General features: G+C 42.0%; 1 protein-coding gene across 3 annotated transcripts in view; it reads left to right on the top strand.

The window, feature by feature from the left end:
• Window positions 1–21,843, top strand: part of LOC126399456 (corticotropin-releasing factor receptor 1-like) — a 101,184-nt gene that overhangs the window by 3,742 nt on the left and 75,599 nt on the right. The window contains exons 2-4 of one of the 3 annotated variants that reach the window (XM_050059448.1): window positions 2,677–2,764; window positions 12,704–12,751; window positions 13,098–13,223. In XM_050059448.1, coding sequence (XP_049915405.1) covers window positions 2,677–2,764; window positions 12,704–12,751; window positions 13,098–13,223 — 262 coding nt within the window. Of the gene's footprint in view, window positions 1–2,676; window positions 2,765–12,703; window positions 12,764–13,097; window positions 13,224–21,843 lie in introns of all 3 variants that reach the window. The other 2 variants (XM_050059447.1, XM_050059449.1) reach the window with 2 other exon arrangements.

The raw sequence follows: 21,843 nt of genomic DNA, 5'->3' as shown, positions 1-21,843 counted from the left end.
GAGAAGAAGCCGAGTTAGTGACATCCAGAATGGCCGAGTTAGCAAGATGCAGTAATAGAATACGAGAGAGAGAGAGAGAGAAGAAGGAGAGAAGGTGCCCGGTGTATTATAGGGGGGTCCTCCGGCAGACTAGGCCTAAGTCAGCCTAAGCCAGCCTGTCCCTTTAAGTGTCATTTTAAAGGCATGAATTCTACTTATAATCTGTATTTCTACATTATTTTATTGCCTTTTCTCGAGTAACCGATCTGTATATTTCTTCGACCAGGGAAAATGACACCCTGCTGATATAAACACAGGCCTGTTTGATCCTGTCGTCACATGGTGGCTGTCTGTCAGTCAGTTGTTAAGCTTTAATTACTTGGAAGGAGGTGGACAGCAGCGGTACAGTAGGTTACTGTGCTCCGATACCTGCCCAGGATTCAGTGAGCGTGAAACAGATGCAGTGAGCCATTAGCAGAGCCGTCTTTGAAATCAGGGGCTGCTTTTTATGTCACTATCCCATCTTGAAAAACAGTGACGCCTTGGTGAAAAGCAACCACTTTTCGTGGCACTATGCTCAGTGGAAACAGCAATATTTCAGTAAGAACAACTGCTTTGTTGCCACGATCCCATCTTGACAAACAGCCATGTATTTGTTAAAATGCAACTGCTATTTGTGCCACTGTTGCAGCTGGAAAAACACCAATGTCTCATTAGAAAAAACTTCTGCTTTTTGATGTCTCCGTAAAAATCAAAAGCTTTCATTCCACTGCACCATCCTGAACAACAGCCTCGTCTTTTGAGCCATTATCCCGCCTGGAAAAACATCAATGTCTCGTAAAAAGCGATCACTTTTCGTGGCACTATCCTCAGTGGAAGTACTAACATTTCAGTAAAAACAACTGCTCTTAGTGCCACAATCCCAACTTGAAAAACAGCTATGTCTTTCTAAAATACAACTGCTATTTGTGCCACTATCTTTGCTGGATGTCCCATTAAAAAACAAAACCCACCTGCTTATGTTTCATTATTGCAGCAGGAAATGAAGCAAAGTCTTATTAAAAAAAAACAACTGCTTTTCATGGCACTATGTTCACTGTGGAAACAGCGATGTGCAGCTACAAAACAACTGTGTTTCGTTCCACTATTCCAGCTTGAAAAACAGCCTTTGTCTTTGTAAAAACCAACTCCTTTTTGAGCCATTATCCCGCCTGGAAAACAGCCATGTCTCAGTAAAAAGGGATCAGTTTTCGTGGCGCTACCTTCAGTGGAAACTGTGATGTGCTGGTAAAAAACAACCACTTTTTGCACCTCTATCCCAGCTGGAAAAACAGTAATGTCACAGTTAACAGCAACCACTTTTCTCGGCATTATCCTCGGTGGAAACAGCAACATTTCAGTACAAAACAACTGCTTTTTGTGTCACTACACACACCCGCCTGGAAAACAGCAATGTCTTGGTAAAAGATAAACGCTTGTCGTGCCACTATTCTGACAGAAAACACAGCGACCGCTTGGTTAAAAACAGCCGCTTTTGGTGGCACTATCCTGGGTAGACACACAGCGATGCGTCGCTAAGAAGAGCCACAGTAGTGGATAAAAAGCTGCTTAAAACAAAGTGATGAGTCGCTAAAGAACAACTGGTTTCAATGACAGTCAGCTCATATACTACGTCTTTCTAGATATGATACGTATCAAACATAAATGTAAGGTATCATGGTTTACAGAAACATACAATGCCAACGTGTTCCTTCAGTGACTCAGCTGAGATGCTGCATTATTGAGAGGAATGATTTATTTAAGGAGGAAATGAAACATTGGCTTTATGGGTAATAGTAACCGCCCTCTCGTGTCCGCAGGGAACAGGTCAGTACTCAAGGACAGCTGTGCCGACATGTAACCTAGTTTGGGGTCAATTAGAGAGCGACCAAACAAAAAGGGAACTGATGACATTTTACAGTCCTTTGTGGTCTTTCCTGCGTCTCGTAAAGCGGTTGTGACAGACGCTGCCTGTGTGCCAGCAGCGATCACTGGTCACCAGTTCAACGTGCGGCACAATGCACACATTCACTGGACTGTCTCCAGCAGTCACAGGAAACCCAGATGAGATCAAAGTGTGTGAATGAAAAATTAATCCACTGTACTGCCATTTAACTCAACGTTTACATCCCTGGTGTGTACATGGAGCAGATGCTATCTTACATTGTAGTCATGGTTAAAATAAGCAAAGCCACGCACACACACATGAGACCCAACCACACACACACACACACACACACACACACACACACACAACCCCTCCTGAGCTATATTTTTATAATTATGTGCATTATTTAATGTTTCTCCTTGCACACATGTAAAGTAGGCTAACTGTAACTATGCACGCCATGCATAAACAGAAATATTTTGAGTTTAGCATCACAGCCCTCCACGAAGGAGAAGTTCTTCGCCTTTATATTTTGTTGAACCCTCGTATCTGTAAACATGAAAGAGTGTGCCAGGGTTAAAATGATTACAGACTACAAAGTGCTCCAACTAAAGGAGTTGTTAATGCATGCACCGAGAGTCTTTCAGTTGGATTCAGATTTGTCTGCCGTACGTGAGGGAATTAAAGGAGCGCGAGGAGATAGCTGTGTTTTACTCTAACGTTCTCTTAATATTTGATTTCACTGACTTGTGACTTTTCTGTGTTTGCAGGTGTGTGCCATCATCAGCCTCCTGCCTTCTGGCTGTTTATCAGATCTGACATGTGAAGCTCTGCTCATGCTGTCAGGAAATGTCTCATGTAAGTTTGGTGTTTACAACAACAGCAGCTGTTACAGGCTTTCTAAAGAGCAGTTACGTCCCGAGTGTTTCAAGTTGCATCACTGTTACTACACTTGCTTTCTCTGAACCCGTCGGCTATTAGCCTGATGATGATTTAGCCTCTGAGGGCAACGGCCAGTATTTCAGGCCTTCCACTGTAGCCAGCAGACAACAGATGGGACTCGCTTTTACTCACATGGGCAAGGTATTGCAGGAGGTAGCAGAGCGCTCTTTGCAAGATGTTCATGCACTGTTCGTTTGATACCTCCAAAGACTAATGTTGTGTTCACAGTGGGTGCGAATAAAACCATTCACGCGAGTGACTTACCTTTGAAGTCAATGTAAAAACGCGATTAGACGCAAATACCTGCCGAGCAGCAGGGGTTACAGGCCACCACTCCGAAATATCGCCTTTCCGACGGTCCGCCATCCTGAATTCAGGTCCCTGAGTCCTGAGGTCCACAGTAACTTATTATTATTATTATTGTTATTATTGGGTCTTATAAGAGTGGGCTACAATGAGTACTGGGCCATCAAATCACAGCATCCGCGGTGAAAGGACACAGAATTGTGTGCGCTTTTACGCACGGGTCTAGGCGATCACAGATATTTGATGTGGGAAAGATGTAGCCAGATGTATTACCTGTTTTTAAGCGGCACCGAGATACGTGGCTCGTCCGTCTGGCCGCAGCACGAGTCATGTCCACCACTTCACCCCCGACCTCTGCATAAAAGCGCACACAATTCCGTGTCCTCTCACCGCAGATGCTGTGATTTGATGGCCCGGGAAATACAGCTACTGTCAGGACTCAGGGAACAGAATTTGGAATGGCGGACTCTTTGAAAAAAAGAGGAAGGGCCACCACTCTGATTAATGGCGAACGACCCCCCAATCAGCAGGATGGATGTGATGCTAATGACACGAAATATGCAAGTTAAGCAGGGCAAATAAAGCGAGTAGCACAATTTCAAGTCATACTGTACACTTATTCATGAGAGTTTATAAAGCTGAATTTCAGCAACCAATTTGTGCCGCGATAGCCAATCAGCATTAAGATCCTTCAGGGACGCATGACGCTGAGGACGTACCAGCAGAAGTTCATTCATCAATTCAGCGTTTTCATGTTCGTATGAAGCGAGTCAACACAAAATATTCTAGTGTTCAAACTTGATGATTGAGTTTCTCGTAGGAATAAATGGACACCACATTGACTTGCATACGCACACAAAACACGATGCAAATTTCTGTGTTGTGTTACACAACACAAAGAGTTACATAAATATTACAAAGAGATGTAAAGGAAGTGAAAAGACACACAAAACGACTACAAAAAGACCCGACCAACCGCAAGGAGACATAAAACCAGGACAAAGTCTTTGTGTCTTGTTCCTTTGTAGGAGAGGTGGTGGGGACCTTTGCATGTGTACCCTGGGGCCCGTTGTCTCATAATCTGCCCATGCTCAGATGAGAGAGAGGGGGGGGGATCTGTATTCTGATATCAGTGTAGTATGTGGCATGGTGCCCAGCACAAGCAGGCTTACAAAGCACACTATCAGTTTCCATGTGTACAGGCAGGAGACCAAACACACAAGTTACAGAACAATAAGAGGAGTATATTCTGTATGTCTTCATACTCGTGTAGTATTCAGTCTAGTTTGACTCATTTTCCAAGTTTAGAAATAAAACTAGTCCACAGTTTGACACTCAGTCCAGCTTCTCATGTCATTTAACCAAAATAACTCAGGATTGTTGCTCTGCATTCTTACAAAGGTGAACACAGGTTATTAGGCAATGGTGCACTCAGAGCAGAGCTTGAGACGGTCACAGAGCTCCCAGACACACATGCAACAGTCGGCATGACTTGTAAGGAATTAGCACCCCACGAATGACATTATGTTCTTAACACATAGTTACATAGGTTAGGTGTAGGAAAAGAAACATACACGGTCCCAAACACAGGTCTCCTGGGGGAAAGTCTTGTGTTGTTTGACCCTTCCACCACCCCAACCTGCCTTCTTCACTCCTGTCGGCACATTAGTCACATGATCACAGCCTTCCTGATCTACAAATTGTAGTGCGTTACGCCTTGTTTCCACTTAGTTTTGTGTCTGTATTTCTGTATAGTATACAGAGTGCGCCCCCAGTGTTCAACGCAAGGAAATGCGTCTCTTTACAGACAGAAATTGTAGAACAGTTGATTTTGTCAGAGTACAGAGACAAAAACAGGACCAGTAATGTATCGCTACAAATACGTGCTGAGGTCGGCCCGTCAGGTGTGCGACCAGCCATGTGAAATATTCTGTTAAAAGACTTACGATTCATTATGCATGCACCAGTGCTAGCTAGCTAAGCATGCAGACATTGGGTGACATAAAAAAAGGAAGGAGGAGTTTTGCACACACATTGGAGATGACAGTGAATGCCTGTGAATCTATATATGTACATATCTTACCCGTTACTGACTCTGATTTAGGGTAAAGAAACATGGTGAGGACGTACCCTAAAATAACCCAAAGTTCACTCAAAGTTCACACAGTTCTGAACAGCGGTCTCCAAGGGAAAGTCCTGTGTTTTGTGACCAGTCCACCACCCTAACCTCCCACCTTACTAGACTGCTCGAAACCACTTCCTTGCTCACTCCTGTCAGTGCATGGGTCACGTGATCGCAGCCTTCCATACTACATGGATTATACACGAAATTACTGGCTCATGATTACGTAAGATTTGTACAGATTTAGATGTGCTGCTTTTTGTAGGAAAACGTACAAACAGTGCATGAGAACAGCCTGAATGGAAACCAGAATGCTTTAGATACTAAGTCTTGTCCTGTTGCCTACAGATCCTGCATACAGATGTAGATAAGCTGAGTCTGCTTATAGAAATTACTGCACTTGTGATTGAATTGATTTTCAGTCTTTTATGTTTCACCAGCACCCCCGCTGAAGGCCAAACCCTCGTCCTCAATCACAGCTCTCCTCTTGTGTTTATTGGCAAAATGTTTTTTCTTATTATTCTGTCTCCACGTAGACCTCACAAGTACAGTAATAGTTGGTTATTAAATACTTTAAACCGCAGCACACACCCAGGGAGCACACACACACACACACACACACACACACACACACAGATGCACAGGAATCTTCTTCTTTTATTCGCCTCCGGGTTTAAAACTAATAAAGATGTCCCAGGTAGCTCTTAACAGATAATAACAATGCTGTCTGTGTTGTGTTATTATGCTGTCACGTCGCTCCTTGATGATGACTCGACCGGGTGTTGAACTTCTGTACTTTTTCAATGCCGACTGAAATATGTCTGTAGGTTCAGATATCAAGAAGCTGTTGTAGCTCATGACTAATCATTTAATCACTGGGTCTACAAAATATCAAAGATTGAATAAATAATGTCCATGACATTTTTTCAGAGCCCAAGATGCTGCGTTAATTGTCTCGTTTTGTCCTGTTAACAGTTTAAAACCCAAAATATTCAGTTTACAGCGACATAAAACAGAAAAGCAACAAACGCTCACGTTGGAGACGCTGGAAGCAGAGACTGTTTGGTGTTGTTGCTGCTCAAAATGACTTAAATACGATCAATGGATTATCTGAAGAGATGTAATAGTAGTTAAATAATTTCTCTTGATCAACCAAAAAAAAGTATAAAACCCTATATGCATGTTTTCATCTATTGCACGTCTGTCTGTCCTGGAAGAGGGATCCCTCCTCAGTGTCTCTTACTGAACGACAGAGGGATGTCGTATGCTGTAAAGCCCTGTGATGCAAATTGTGATTTATGATATTGGGCTTTATAAATAAAATTGAATTGTTTCAGTTCTGATTAATATCAGAAGTCGGCACTGAATTAGAATGAGATTCTTTGTCTTGTTTATTTCCTCTTTGATCAGATCTGATTTAAATCAGGAAACTTTTCAAACTTCAGACTCTTTTATGTTTTATTCAAAGTTCTTTATTCAACTCTGCTGCATCGAGCAGTCTGACACATTCTGTGCATGAAAACATATTGTTTTTATACCAACACTGAAGCTCAGGTATCGTATTGCCACTAATATTGAAAATTATGAAATGATTTCATGGTTTCTGGCTCAGAATATGAGAAAAGGATAACGGCCTTTTTACCATCTTTACCAAGAGTGTCTCTCCGTTAGTTTGGTGCTACAGTATTTACACTGAATCATTCAGCATAACGTTTGCCAACCTTTGTTATCTCTGCCATTACAGATAAGTTAATGAAGCTAAGCTCCAGAAGTTAACGTTAGCTTAACTAGAGCCCTTTGGACAACAGCTAACAATGATGTACGATCACCAAAGTACAAAACTAGAACAAAATAGGCTAATGAACTCCCAGCAAACAAGGTGACATGATGAACAACGCAGCTAGGAGCTAACGTTAGGCTAACTTTAGCTAACGTTAGCTAGAGATGTTAAAGATAACTTTATATTTCTTTCCAGCAAAGTGACAATATGTTGCCTCAAACACAATGTTGACTTACCTTAGAACAGATGTAGACATCATTGTTAATCTTATTCACGTTGAGTTGATGTTGTGGTCTAACGTTACCACACAACTTTATCCAAAGGAGACACTTTTCTCGGTTGAGATGTGGTTTAAAGTGTAAAAAATACACCTGGTCGCCCAGCCTCTCAGGATACCTTGTGTCAGAGTTGCATGTACCCCATGCACACCGTTTGACCATTTTTAAACTTCAAATCTCTGAAAAAGCTCATAAAACCCAACAAACTGACTTTCTGTAATGCATTTCAATGGACGTCCAGGCAGAGAATGTCCCAGTGTATGGGAATGGCTATATGCACTGTGATTGGCTCATCGCATTTGAGGGCGGGGCGTAGCCATAGGTCAATTGCCCACATTGGTGGACCCCAGATAAGATGCCCATTTTGAGCTCAGACCCACTTGGCACCCAGTAGCCCTCACGTAAACCATGTGAGGCCCACTTGGGTAAAGCCATTGATGTGGGCAGTGGGCATGGGGCCAATATGGAACCAATGGACAATCATTTTCAAACCATTTTCAACCCATTTACCACCCATATGGGCCCCACATACAAATGCTGGCAGGGAACTGATGACTGAGGTCTGATGGGAGGTTAATAACAAAACAAAACGACCCATAAGAATGTAAAGCAACATGACACTAAAGACAGAAATGGTGCACGGGAGAAGACCATGGACAGAATATAACAGAGCAAAGAACTCCTACACACTGTCCTCTACACTTACAGAAAACTTCAGTTTACTGGGAACAACATTTTTGTGCAGAGACCTTCATCAGGTTATTTTCATTTCAGAATAACATGATGAAGGTCTCTGCACTGAATTCCTGATTAGTGAAAGTGTAGAAACAGTGAGTGAGATTTCTTTGCTCTGTTATAGTAGACTTAGTAAACAGCCACATATTTTATTTAACCTGCAGGCGTCCCGTTATTTGGGGTCGCAATGTGTAAACAGTTTTTTCTCAGACCGACATTATGCAAATGTTTTACTTTATTACTTGTTAAGATATTTGTGGACTTCTAGCAGAGAAATAGAAAATAAGACGTTATGGTCAGCCTACAGTGTAAAGGTATTTACAGACTGAAGCTAGCTTAGCATGACTCCTGAATGTAGGTTCACCAGCGGCTAAAGTTAGCATGCTGTACACGCAACATGTACATAATAAATTTTAAGACTTACAGAGAGCTAGTGGCCCCGCACATGTACAATCTGAGCCTGTTTCTAACCTGATTTTTGAGCCACACGACTCACTTTGGAGTCTGAACCAATTTTGAATTTGTTGGCTGTCATTTGCATCGGAAAAAAAAATAAACTGCAGCCCAAAAAGCATCTTCCCCATAGACCGCCGCTCAAAATGAGACGTCTGTAAATCTGTTCACAGGACACCTCCAGCAAGTAAATTATGACACTAATGCACATATTCAGAGGGCTGCATACCACAGACGTAAATCTGGAGGCTAGAAACTTTTTTGGCATATGGCCCAGGTGAGCAGCTCCGTCGGAATGACTAGGCGCCATCTTTGTAGTGATTATTATACCTTCATGAGCACACAGGGGGAGCGAAAACCGATCAACTGCTCTCAACCACTTATCGGATGTTTGGATGAATTCCTTACGTGTCTGAAATTTTGATCGGTCGTCATCAGGCTCTCAGACAGTTGAAGCAGAGCCATGAGCCGATTCCCTGAGATCAGTGCTTCTTTCTTCTCACTGTGCCTGTGCGCAGGTGCAAACAGAGTGTGTGAAAGCGCCATGGCTACACACTGTGTCATGTGGAGAGAAAATATCAAGGCCAGGTTGATCCAACTGTGGCAACACTCTACATGCCTCTTTGATGTTTCCTTCTCCTGCTGTCACAACCCATATGAACAAGAGAAATATTGGCAATAATGCATTAGTGTTAATTAAAGAGGTGTAACATGAGAGACCTGCAGAGATGAACTCTGAACTTTCAAACGAACCTTTGTCAATAGACAGAACGAACTATGAGGGCCAAGGGGCTGTTTTATCTTGTATTTTACACAAACAGTAAGAACACAGAAATCGTGAGTTTGGACTTTAGATCACAAAGAATTTACTCATACAGTCGGAGCTGGAAATAAACATTTGTAAAACAGGCTCAGATTGTACCCTGTGCCCATGGAGGTATTTTTTGTGTCTTTTTGTTGCAGTCATATGAAACTGTTTTGAGAGCATATTTGCAATCAAAAATCAAGTTTGTAAGTAAAAACGTTTTGCTTATAAATCAGTCCTCTTTGCTTGCGAGTTAAAGTTTTTCTTGCAAGTTCAACTGCACTTAATGGGCGGGGCCTATGCTGATGAATGAGAGAAGAGTTTCTATTGGTGGGTTTGACGTGGCTCCATACAGTGCGGGCTACACCCACGATTCCCTCTCTGCTACTGGAAATGCTCGACAGTCGACATTACTGCTACACCCAGGGGCATGGACGGTACTCACCGTTACGCTGTCAAATAGTTCTGCCCTGGCTTAACAAAAGCACTCTGCATGCACCAGTTCAAATAAAACATTCTTGCTATTATTAGTTATGTATAAACGTACCTGCTCATTGATTTTCGCCCGAGCTCCCGCACTGAATTCCCCGTGAACTACAGAACTCCCATGTTGCTTTGCAAGCTGTCATTCCGATTGAGACTGGCCAATAGAAACGTGTCTTATAGCTTTCAGTTTAGGCCCCGCCCACCAGGTTCAACTTTATACTCGCAAAACTTTATGATTTGCAAACAGAAAAAAAATGACTCGCAAACAAAACTTTTGGATTTGCATTTTTTAATCAATCATTTTTTTAACTTGCAATATTGATACTTTTGCTCTCAAATCTTTTTTTGATTGCAAAACCTACTCTAGACTACTAGTCTAGTCTGCTAACTCCAACTAAACTAGTTGACAGGTCAAATATCAAACTGTGAAAGTAACAGAGCATTGCTGGGATTGGTTATTAATTAAATTAGTGAATTTCATATTGTATTCCCTTGTATTCCCTTACAATACTCATAAGTCATGCTCCTTTAAAAGTCATAGTTAAATAAAAAAGTACTCGGTTAAGGTAAGGGGAAACTGACCTTGGCTTGACTTAAAAGAAACCAAAACTGACAGTATGGAGAACAACAGAAGCTGTGAACGGCTTCCTCTTGCAATTATTTTTTAACGCTGTTATTTTAAAATCATGAGTTAATTATTTTGTTATCGTGAGACAAAGCTCGTTTTCTCTTGAATACGGGATACTTTATGTTGATTCTCAAAAACAACAACAACAAAAAAAAAGGCAGATTTCTCAAGATAACATCATTTATCACATTAAAAATTAAATTTCTTGCATGTGAAGTGCAGCGTGCAATCCTTGGCTGTGCTCAATGTGGAAAGAGTCGAACATTGAGCTGTGTTAGCAATTCCAACTGTGCTTACTGCTACTTAGCATGCTAGCTACTGCCTCACGGTTCCTGCCTCTCCAGATGAGGCAGAGACAGACTTGCTGAAGCAACTCAAACTCAGCCAGAGCTAACCTGCTAACCCAGCGCTGGTGATGACAGCAGGCTGGTGGCCAGTATCAGCGCTGGGTCTGACCTGTGTAACGGCAGCACAGAAGCTTGCAGATCTGGCAGGGAGTTGGGGTTTGCGCTGACTGAATCTGAGCTGCTAACTGAAGGTCTGTCTCCAAAGCTGCTGTCTGCTCTCCTCCATGCGAAGTGGTCTCATATGCGAGAGTGAGGTGGAGGGACCACAGGATGCAGCAATATGACAACAGTATGTGAAGATAATATGCATTATTGTGGACTACTACTTTTCCCGCCAACTATGCTACCCCACAAATCCCCTAAAAAACAGACATAACAGCTCCACGTCCAGGGGTATGTGGACACTGAGGCAAAGGCGACAGAAGGCTGTGAGCATGAACCCCGCCGCTCTCCTGCCCTCCCTCTGGTTCCCTGGCAGAGGAGCAGAGCACAGCCTGGGTCAGAGGGGCTTGCTGCAGGCGAGAGGAGAGCCAGGGCCTGCAGAGCATGTTGGAGAACCAGAGGGAGCGCAGGAGTCCACACAGCCCTGGATATGGAGCCTCCAACATGCTCTGCAGGCCTTGGCTCTCCTCTCACCCGCTATGACTGCCCATCCGGCCCTCATGAATCCTCCAGCATGCTCCATGGGCCGTAGCTTGACTCTCAGCCGCCTGGCTCTATCCCACAGCCTCTGAGCAGCCTCCAGCTGACCCAGACTGTGCTTGGCTCTTTTGCCAGAAAACCAAGAGGTCAATTTGCAAATGCATCCTTTTTTATCTTTATATGCGGCCAACGATTTACTACAGATCATGACTTTGTTACAAATATACTGGTCTTATATGTTTTCAAGGCTGCAGTGTTCATGATTTAGTACTTCATGAAGTATTGATGTCCACTTTCAGGTGGTGCCGTTGAGTTAGTCAAATATGTGCAGTGTGGGTGGAGTTAAACATTCGACTCCACCCTGAACTGCACATTATGGCGAGGGGTACTTGATGAGAAGGACCGATCTGAATGTGATCTCTAACTGAAAGACACAATGCAGTTTCTGTCTGTGTTAGACCCTGATTGAAGCTTAGTCTGATGTGTTGATCTATAAAGGGCAGTCCCTGATCTGACAGCTTAGATCAGTTGTTCCTGTTGTTAAGAGGCTGTCTATGCATGCTGGGATGGCACTCCTCATCTCTTATACACATTAAAAGTAATGAGAGGAAATGAGCTTTTGTTAACTGGTGATTATAATTGGATTATCTCATTATCTCCTGATAGACGCATTTAAAAAAATAATTGTAAGCATGGCTTTTATAGAGAACAGCCGCCCCTGAATCAAAATCACAACTTGTCGTCACAGCCGTGCGCCGCTACGACAGTCTGTGACGCTAAAACAGACAGACAAGGGTCATAATTTACCACTTGAAGACATAAATATATGTTGTTTTAGGAGTTTGAGCAAACCTCCAGTGCTGTCATTTTCTGTCAGGGGACGTTTTAGTAGAACCACTCTGTCCTCATTTTGTTTTCCTTTCATTCTTCATTTTCTCAACACAAATCAGTGTGAAAACATCGGTTATAAAACATGTGAAAGCGTTCGACTGAAGCCTGAACTTCGCCCCTTCAGAACATCCTTATTTCCGAAATCTCTTTCGGTTATTGCAGAAGTAATAGCCTGACCCTCGGGGCACGTCTAGATTCATATTTCCTGCTACCGTCCCCTTATTGCTCGGGGAAAGGTCTGTCACCAATGTTTACCGTTGCCCTTTAATGCTCACCCTTTTGTAGCTGTTAAGCTGAATCTAATGAGATTTTCATAGCCCTATTCTCAAGCCTGCAAACAAAGATTTGAGGTTATTGATGAAACTCTCCCTCTGGATTGCAGTACAGTCGCTGGCCTCCACCTGGAACCAGACCCTGAGCAACGCCACAGGTCAGTGGAGCGGTGAGTCGCACACGTTGTGTGTAACTGATTCCCTGTGTAGCTACTACAAAGCAGAGTTGTTGTGGAGTACCCCACGAGGGAAGCAAGTTTGATGTGAACTCAGATTATAAGAACTAACATCAAAGACTGGAACAATGCTGGAAATAGATTTGGCGACGTTCCGCAGGAGACGACGCTCAGGAGTAATCATTAAATCCTCTGCACACAAACAGCTTATTTGGCTCCTAGATTTATCGCCAAGATCATTGTCAGAGTTTCACCACAGCTAAATGTAGTCCAGAGCCATGCCAGGAATGTTCGTCTGTGTCTTGACACTTCTGTCCTCACGCTTCAGGCTCGGGACTCTCCTGTGACACTTCCATTGATGGCATCGGCACCTGCTGGCCCAGGAGCAGCGCCGGCCAGATGGTGGCACGACCCTGTCCTGAGATGTTCTACGGCGTCAGATACAACACCACCAGTAAGTCCTCTCTGTCAGCTCCTGCCAGCCAAACAGGAAACAATAGATTCAGAGCATGATTTAATTTGATTTCACCCCCCTCCTCCTTCGCTCACTCGTCCTCCCCCTGGGTAAATTCTGTTTACGTAATTGTGGATACAGAAATTAGCATGAGCATACAAATTAGCAAGAGACACAGAGGTGTAAAAACATGTGTACACAAAGTGGGACTGCTGCTGATAATGCAGCATGAAGTGCCAGAAGAAAGGAGCGTGATTCACTAAAGACAAGACGAGCGGTGCACCCGCTGTGAGAAACATTTGTGTCAGGGCTTAAACACAAAAAAGAAAGATGGAATAATGTTCCAAAATGGATTGTAATTCGCTGCCAACTGAGATGCTTAAGCCTGGTAAAGAGATCGAAACAAGATTTCAAATTTCTTTACTCATGTCTATTCTTCGTTTTGGCATCCACTACCAGATCCACTCCTTGAAACATGATCTGGGTCGTAGAGTGAAATAATCTGACCCAATTCTTTGTGCAGAGTCTCTGTAGATATTTTAGAAATCACACTTTCAGGCTGTGAAAGTATGAAAGTGGTTCAGATTCCTGCTTTGGTGCCGAACTCTTCCTGAACTCCTCTGCACCACAGTTTCTTCTCAGGTCAAACTCTTAAAATCCACCTGAAATTGAATCGCTGCAGCGAATGGAGCTGCTCTGTGAATCACACGTCTGCTGCTCTCTTTTGAAAAGAATCTGTTCTCAAACTGGTGACATTCAGATTCTTTAGCCACTTTTCACAGCGTCAGGACTCCAGAGACGATCTGTCCACCAAATCAACCACTGCATGGATGTTTGTGCAGACATTCATATTCCTTAGAGGATGAACCCCACTGACTTTGACCATGCTCAGGCTTTTGCTCTAGCGCCACAATGATGTTAATATTCTAGATTTTAAGTGACAAATCTCAACAACTGTTTGATGGATTGTCATGAAATGTGGTACAAACATTCCTGTTCTCCTCAGGATGAATTATAACTTTGGTAATCCTTTGAAATCAGTGTGGTGCCATCATCAGGTCAAAGTTTTAATGCACCCAATACTTTGGCTCATCACCATATACCTGCAAAATGACATTTTCTCAAAGAAATTATTTTGTTTAGTTACAAATAAATTTTCCGTCCAACTGACTCAAGTAAATCTGATTTATCCTCCTGAGACCCTGCGTCCTCATATTAGGACATCACATCTTGGGTTTACAGGACCTGGTACTTCACTCTGCTGAATTTAGACCTGTTGTCCTCATTTGTGGACACGTTTTGGTGCCATCTAGGGTAAGAGCACAAAACACTAATCAACTCTGACACTAACGTGGACAAGATCCAAAACCTGATCAAATTTTATGGTTGAAACTTGTTTATGTATGATTAATGACATTTGTAGTACTAGCTGCAGTAACAAGCTGAGACGCTGTTGTTAGAAAGTAGAAGACACGGGGACTTTATTATCGTCTTGTTTGAGGACATTATGACTTGATTTTTGGCGACAGTGTTTAATTTTTTTATACTTATCAGGTCCTACTGATCCCAAATAGCTAGGAGAAAATAAAAATGCATTACAAACAAAAGTTCGGGTCGCAGGAGGATAAACCAAAAAGTACTATTAATGTGTTTAATTCAAATAAAACTGAGACTAGACTGTGAGAATTTATGTAACTGTAGCTCATATAATTTACCTGGTTTATTTTAATTAAGTTTATATGATTGCTGGAGCTGTCAAGTGATTTAAAAAAAAGTATCTTATTAATTACATGCTCTGTGTTTAATAAATTTAAATTCATCAATCTAAAATCACATACATCAACTCTTGCTGTGAAAGTATTTAAAAGATTTCAGTTCAAGTGAATGCTGGCAGGAGTTTGGACACAATTGTCCCCTGTCCTCGACCACCCAAAATGGTCTGCAGTCCATTACAATCCATTTTGTACGGCAGTTTGTCGGTCACAGTTAGACAATGGGCCCGTCCCAATACCCCCCCTTGGCCCTACCCCCACATTTGTGCGTTCCCGCGAGGGGTAGTGGTGTCCCAATTCCTTTTTGCGTGTAGGGGTAGGGGGCATAACGAGAGGTAGTGGGTATGAAACTAGCCCTTCGGAGCGAGGGATTTCAGATGCTGACTTGCCAGCGAGGGGTAGACGTCGCCATGGCTACCACTGAGCAAGAGATGGGGAAAAAAGTTTTTATTGCTATACACGATGTCTAGATTGAAGTTGACAGAGAGCTAGCCAGCTAGCTAACGTTACTGTCGTCAGGTTGCTTGTTAGCTAGCTAGCTAGCTAGCTAGCTCGCACTATCTGGCGTCTATCATCTGCCCTGTTCTGCAAAACTGTTGGATTTTTCACATTATGATAAAACTCCAGCTAGCATAACTATGCTGCCTCGTAATGTTAGCTGGTTAGCTAGCTAGCAGAAGTCCCCTGTCGTCTGTCATTCATCAAACGAAGCATGATGAATGCAGCAAACGCGATCGGTAGGATGAACTCAACTGGAGACTCCATTGTAGATGCTGGTTGGAAATGTAGATGGCTCGCAGCTTCCTGTTTAAAATAGTTACGCATGCGTGAACGTAACTGACGCGGTGACGTAGTGAGTGGTGTCCCAATTCCTAGGGAAAGATTTCTACCCCTACCCCTCGTTGTTTCATTTTGAGGGCCAAGGGGTAGTGGGCAAGGGGGGGTATTGGGATTGGGCCTTACTCAGTTTGCATCTGAGCACCTGGTTGAATGTGGCGTGACGAGACTGGCTCCTAGCATTGGCATCAGAGGCTATGCTAACTCAGACCTTCTGGTCCGCTGCTAAATGCTTTGTGTTGAGGTGATATTTCAGGCTTGAAGTACTCAGATGGTACAAATATTCCTTCCTTGGGAAACTGCAGAGAACAGTGCTCCTATCAACAGCTCCATCAAGGCGTTTTTTTAAATGTAAATGTTCGCTCACGAGGCCGAGCAGCGTCGTCTCGTCTGCCTCCATCATGTGACAAAGACACTGCGGTCTTCATTGGCGCACCGGGTCAAACAAAGGGCACCACAAAACACGAATAATAATTTTTTCTGTGATTAATTTACCAAATGTATCGTATTATTTTGACAGCCCTAATAATTACTGTTTATGAATTCTATGTATTTCAAATATGTACACAGAATTTATTAACAGTTATTACATAAACTTTATTAAAGTAAATTCTACAAGCTGCTCCTTTAGTCTGTTCATCTTGTCAGCATATGTTACATGTGCAAATCTGACAACAGATTAAATACTCTCTTTGACTCAGCTGCACTTTGTGTTTGAAGCTAATTAGTTAATGTTCGCATGGCAACACGCCATGTCGACATGCAACACATCAGCATGTTAGCATTGTCACTGTGAGTATATCACCACGCTGACATGAGTACGTAACTTAAAACACTGCTGTGCTCAGGTTTCTGTTCGAACAACACAAAGGGATTTTTGATTCAATCCTTATTTAACCAGGGAATTTAAAATGTTATTTTGAGTGTTCTTAGGCAGCCACAACAATGACCTAACAAATGGGGATGACCAATTAATTTAATCTTCAATGAATCTGCCTGTTATTTTCTTGAGTTAATTCACTGTGTGTTTATAAAATGCCACAAATGGCCGTTATAATATGTTAGAACACAATATGATGCCTTCAGACAGCTTGTTTCATCCAAAACAAAAAAGATATTCTGTCATATATGAGAAAGAAATGTACATGAAGCTGTGTGTCATCATTGTGAGAAAACATTTCATAGATAGTGTAGGCCTACTCTATAGTCGCTGCAAACATTTTCATCACACTTTATTGCACTTACTGAGCACAACACCAGCCTGGATGTATTCTGACTTTGTGTCCATGAAACATGACGTTCAGTTTTGGCTGCTCGTGAACAAACAGAGTGACTTTAAAAGCACAATGTTGATACACTAATGATGATACCATTACTGAGTAAAGGAAATACAAGCAAATTAAATCAGCAAGCGTAGTCATGTCTCTGTCTTCTCAAACAGGAATGTTGACGACCACCTTAACCTTTTCCTGATCTCATTATAATGAGATCGAAAGTCAGAATTATGAAATGCAGAACTTATAATTAGGAGATAATGGTTTTCCTTCTTTGGGTCAAGCGATGTGGGTACGTGCATAAGCAACAAATTGCTTTCCTCGAAGATGGAGCCAAAGGTTTTTGGTCATTTTTGTGTAAAAATGCCTGGCGTGGTTCACTGATTATCAAAACAGCTGCAGATTAATTTTCTGACAGTGCACACATGCATTAACCAACTCATCGTTTCAGCTTTAAAACAAGTTGTAAAATCTGATTTAAACAAAAATGTAAATATAGAAAGCCCAGTCACTAAAAAAATATATTGGCAGGTTACATCTGCAGGTTTTTATGTATCAGATTTGCTATTGTTAACATGTAGTTAGGTTTGGACACACAAAGCACTTTCCTATGGTCAGGCAAAGGTAAGCTGTAGCTTAAAATACCTGCTTTGGGGCACAATCACGACAGGAAATGCAGTGTTGCCCCAGTAAAAAAAAACAAGTGCTTTTCAAGGCACTATCCCTGCCAACTGATCACAGCAAAACATCCATGTTTGAGGCTGATGGAAAAACAGACAGGTGACTACAAAACACCCCCGTTTGGAGCCTTAAAAGCCACTGAAAACACACCAACAGGTCGCAATAAAACACATTTGGAGCCTCAACAGATGATGGAAACACACTTAGGAATGGCTACAAAACACCCACATTTATCGTCTAAAAAGCAGCTGAAAATTTACAGTAAAACAATCATGTTTGGAGACAAAAACAGAACAAAACAAAAAAACAAAGCATTAGGACACAATACCCACATTTGAAGCCAAAAAAACCCCCACTGGAAAACACAGACATGTTGCTACAAAACACCCAAGATTTGAGCCCAAAAAGCAGCTGGAAAATCAGAGAAGGGTCACTAAAAAACACCAATAATTGGAGACAAGAAACACATTAATGGGCCACACCAAAACACCCACATTTTAAGCCTAAAGAGTCGTTTGAAACACACCTGCAATTTACTACAAAACATCCACTTTTTGAGCCTAAAACTCAGCCGGAAAATCTCTAATGGGCCACAAAAAACTGGTTGCTACAAAACACCCTCTGAACAGTGGTCTGCAGCGGCTGCATAGAATCATCATATATAAAATGCTGCATTCTAAAGACAACCCAAGGGCTGTCTTTAGACATAAATAAGACCAATATAAAATTATCAAACAGTAACTTAATGAGACAAACACATTAATAATCAGATTTTTATGTTATCAGTGTGAAATTAAAAACAGATTTTTGGTGAGTTTAAGCACAGGATTTAAATGTAGTGCAGTGATCCTTTAAACGGCGATTCTCAGCAGAATGAGGAAGAATTTAACTTCTGTCCTTCATCAGATTCAAGTTTAATTCATATTATCAGTGTATGAGTCTTGTTACCAATAACTGCTGTAATTTACACAAATACTGTATAAAGAGGTTTCAAATGGAAATGACTCTGATCCAATATGGACGTGTAGTCTGAGAGGTGTATTCATTAATGGCACTGCGGCACTTTGAAGGTAAAACAAACACTGCACAGTAAACATGATTAAGTAGATTTAGGAGATGAAAGCAAATGTGTTTCTTGGTCATTTAAAGTGTAAAACCCCCACAGGACCCCCGAGAGGAGGAGAGAGACCGAGTTGGGTTATAATTCAGCTCACCAGTAATTTGACACTGCAAGGTTCATTTCTCCTTCAGGATTAACATAATCTCTATTCAAGCGCGGCATGAAAGCCTTAAAAAAAAACAACGACCTCCCACCAGCTGACATCACCAGCGAAGGTCAAAAGTGGAAAAAAGGTTCAGGATACAAGATGATGACATGTTTACTTGATGCAGATTCAGAGCCGATTCGCTCACTGAATGCTGAACAGTCTCCATGATATCACTACTGAGTCGCAAGTCATGGATAACAAATGAAGCTTCAACTTCAGGGCGTATTTATAGTATGAATGTATTATTAATCATTGTTAAATATTTGATGTTTTTCACCGATGAGGTCAGAGGGGGGAGGAGGAACATTTAATGAAGCTGTTTGCTGTCGTTTCATTAGTCTCAATGGTTCTGCACAAAGAACTGTTTGAGTCACATGGAGACAAAGACTGTGACCTCACACACTTCTCCTCAAGGTTGAGTTTAAAGCACCTGTTTGTCAGCATCTGCTTATGTAAAGGACTTTTAATGTAAACACAAAAGAGCTGTGAGGGTTTACCTTCACAAAAATGTTGTTTTGCCAACACTTAACGGCACAAATGGACCTGATGGAGCTCAGAGAGCAGCAGTGAAGGAGCTGAGCCGAGGTCACCACACACACAAACACACAAACTCACTCTTTTCTCTCAGTGGGTTGTTCTGCAACTTTGGTGCAGACTGAAATACCTCAACATGGAAAGTATAGATTGACTCACTTAGAGACTAGAATGACTTTTGCATGGAACAAATGCATCAAAATTGTAACACGATCATGTTTTCTATGTAAAATCTTCATCCGTTAAGTAACTAAAGCTGTCAGACAAATGTAGTCGAGTAGAAAGTACAACATGTCTCTCCAAATGTAGTGGATAGGAAGTATAAAGTGGTATATAATGGACACACCCAAGTGTACTACATGTACCAAGTTTGGTTTTGTGCAGCCTGGACACTACTTTCACATTATTAAGTAGAATAACCCATTATGCTATGACTACACCAAACGTAAGAGCTCGCTGTGCTGCAGGAGGAAGAGTCAGAGAGTAATCTGAGCAGCCCAGTGTCACAGTGAGACCATCAGGGACTAACTGTTTGCTTTATATGTTACTGTACACTTGAAAAAAAGTCCGCCCAGAAATTAAGAGTTAAGGCCAAGACCAGAAAAGGTCGAGCTACGTTCCCCGCACCTGATTTACACTTGTCACATGTAGCGGACAAAGCAGGATATATTCTGTTAAATTTGGCCTTGGAGCGATGAATGACTTTAAACTGAATGTGTTGAAGTCGAGCATTAATGGAACATGTTGTGACCCTCTCGCCCATAATTCATCTGAAACCGTGTGCCCACCTGTATCCTTCGACCAAGCCTCTTTATTATGGAGAGAAATTAAAGAGACGCACACAGTGTGACATCAGATGCTTGGACGTGGGAGCTCCAGTCGCCAGGTCACAGAAGTCATGTTGTGTGGGCAGTGTGAAGATTAGCTGGTGGCTGTCTAACCAGATTTCTAATTTGGAGGTAATGAAAAAAGTGAGCAGGAGGGAGATTGAATTTAGCCTGGAGTTTGGCAAAAGATGCAAATGGTTTATTGACCTAAAGATCTTTAATTATGGCGAGGCCCCTGTCTGCACATTGTGTGGACACAGTGTGCATCATGCCAGGCCTGAAAGAGGGGCACAGACTGATGGTCCTGAGAGACCCAATGCGCTCTTGATCTACCTTAAAATTCAAAGCACATTGTGCAAAATAAAATTATTCTTAAATTGTTTTATAGTTGGATTTATGTTGGAGAACAGAAACCTGTTGAACCTCTAGAGCTGCTAATAAAGGCCTGGTGTGTATCAATACACTGATCAGAAGAATATCGTGATGTTGCCCATCAAATTTAACAGCAGAACCTCAGCTACAAGGCTGTAAAAAACTTTTTACATGCCCCAAACTCAGTTTTAACATCAACTAAATAAACAACAACAACAACAACTAACTCCAACAACTCCAAACAGCACCGATATCCCGACCCACTCTGTATACTTCGGGCTCTAACTCGACCACATATTATTCAAAACACACACCATTCATCTCAAATGAAAGCTGAGACTCCACTCTTTCCACATGTATACTCCAAATCACTCTCCCTTTAACCATCACAGAGCTACAGCAACGACAACAACAGAAATCTCTTTGCCAAAATATATTTGTAATACGGCTCTTAAATTATTATTATCGCCATAAAATGCGCATTCTGCTGTTGTTTCACGCTCCGTTCGCGTACTACTGGAAGTTGTCCGTCATTCAAATGAATCCGGGCAGAAAAAAAGGTTCCGGGGGAGCAAAAACAATGACCACTTACAGCAGCTGACATCTCCCCACAACGCATTCTGCTGACTCTGATTGGCTTACAGTGCTCTCAATCTCGTTTTAGTGGGTATAACGTCATTCTATTGGCTCTAACGAATAAAACGAGGTGTCAATCACTCAAATCGGCCGAGCCGTCGCGGAGATACAGGCCTCCAAAGCTCAGAACAGAAACTCAAATGTTCAAATGTAGTAGGTGTGTATTGGTCAGTTTGGACTGGGAAATAGAGGAAAAAACCGAAACAGACAGTGTTATGTGTATACCCTAAACATCAGTAGGGATTTACAGAAACAAAACATGAAAGATATAGGATTGTACATGACAAAAATCACATGCAAACATGGAGCAGTTTTGGAGAGCTCGCCTGAATTTTCTGTACTAAAACCTCTCTAATATTGTTCTGCTTCACTTTATCAGAATCAACCTTTGCAGAGTTAATGTTCACATATTGTACTAT

This window comes from Epinephelus moara, chromosome 13 (assembly GCF_006386435.1).
Source record: "Epinephelus moara isolate mb chromosome 13, YSFRI_EMoa_1.0, whole genome shotgun sequence".
Classification (NCBI taxonomy): Eukaryota; Metazoa; Chordata; class Actinopteri; order Perciformes; family Serranidae; genus Epinephelus; species Epinephelus moara.
This window is presented reverse-complemented; position numbering and strand designations above follow the sequence as displayed.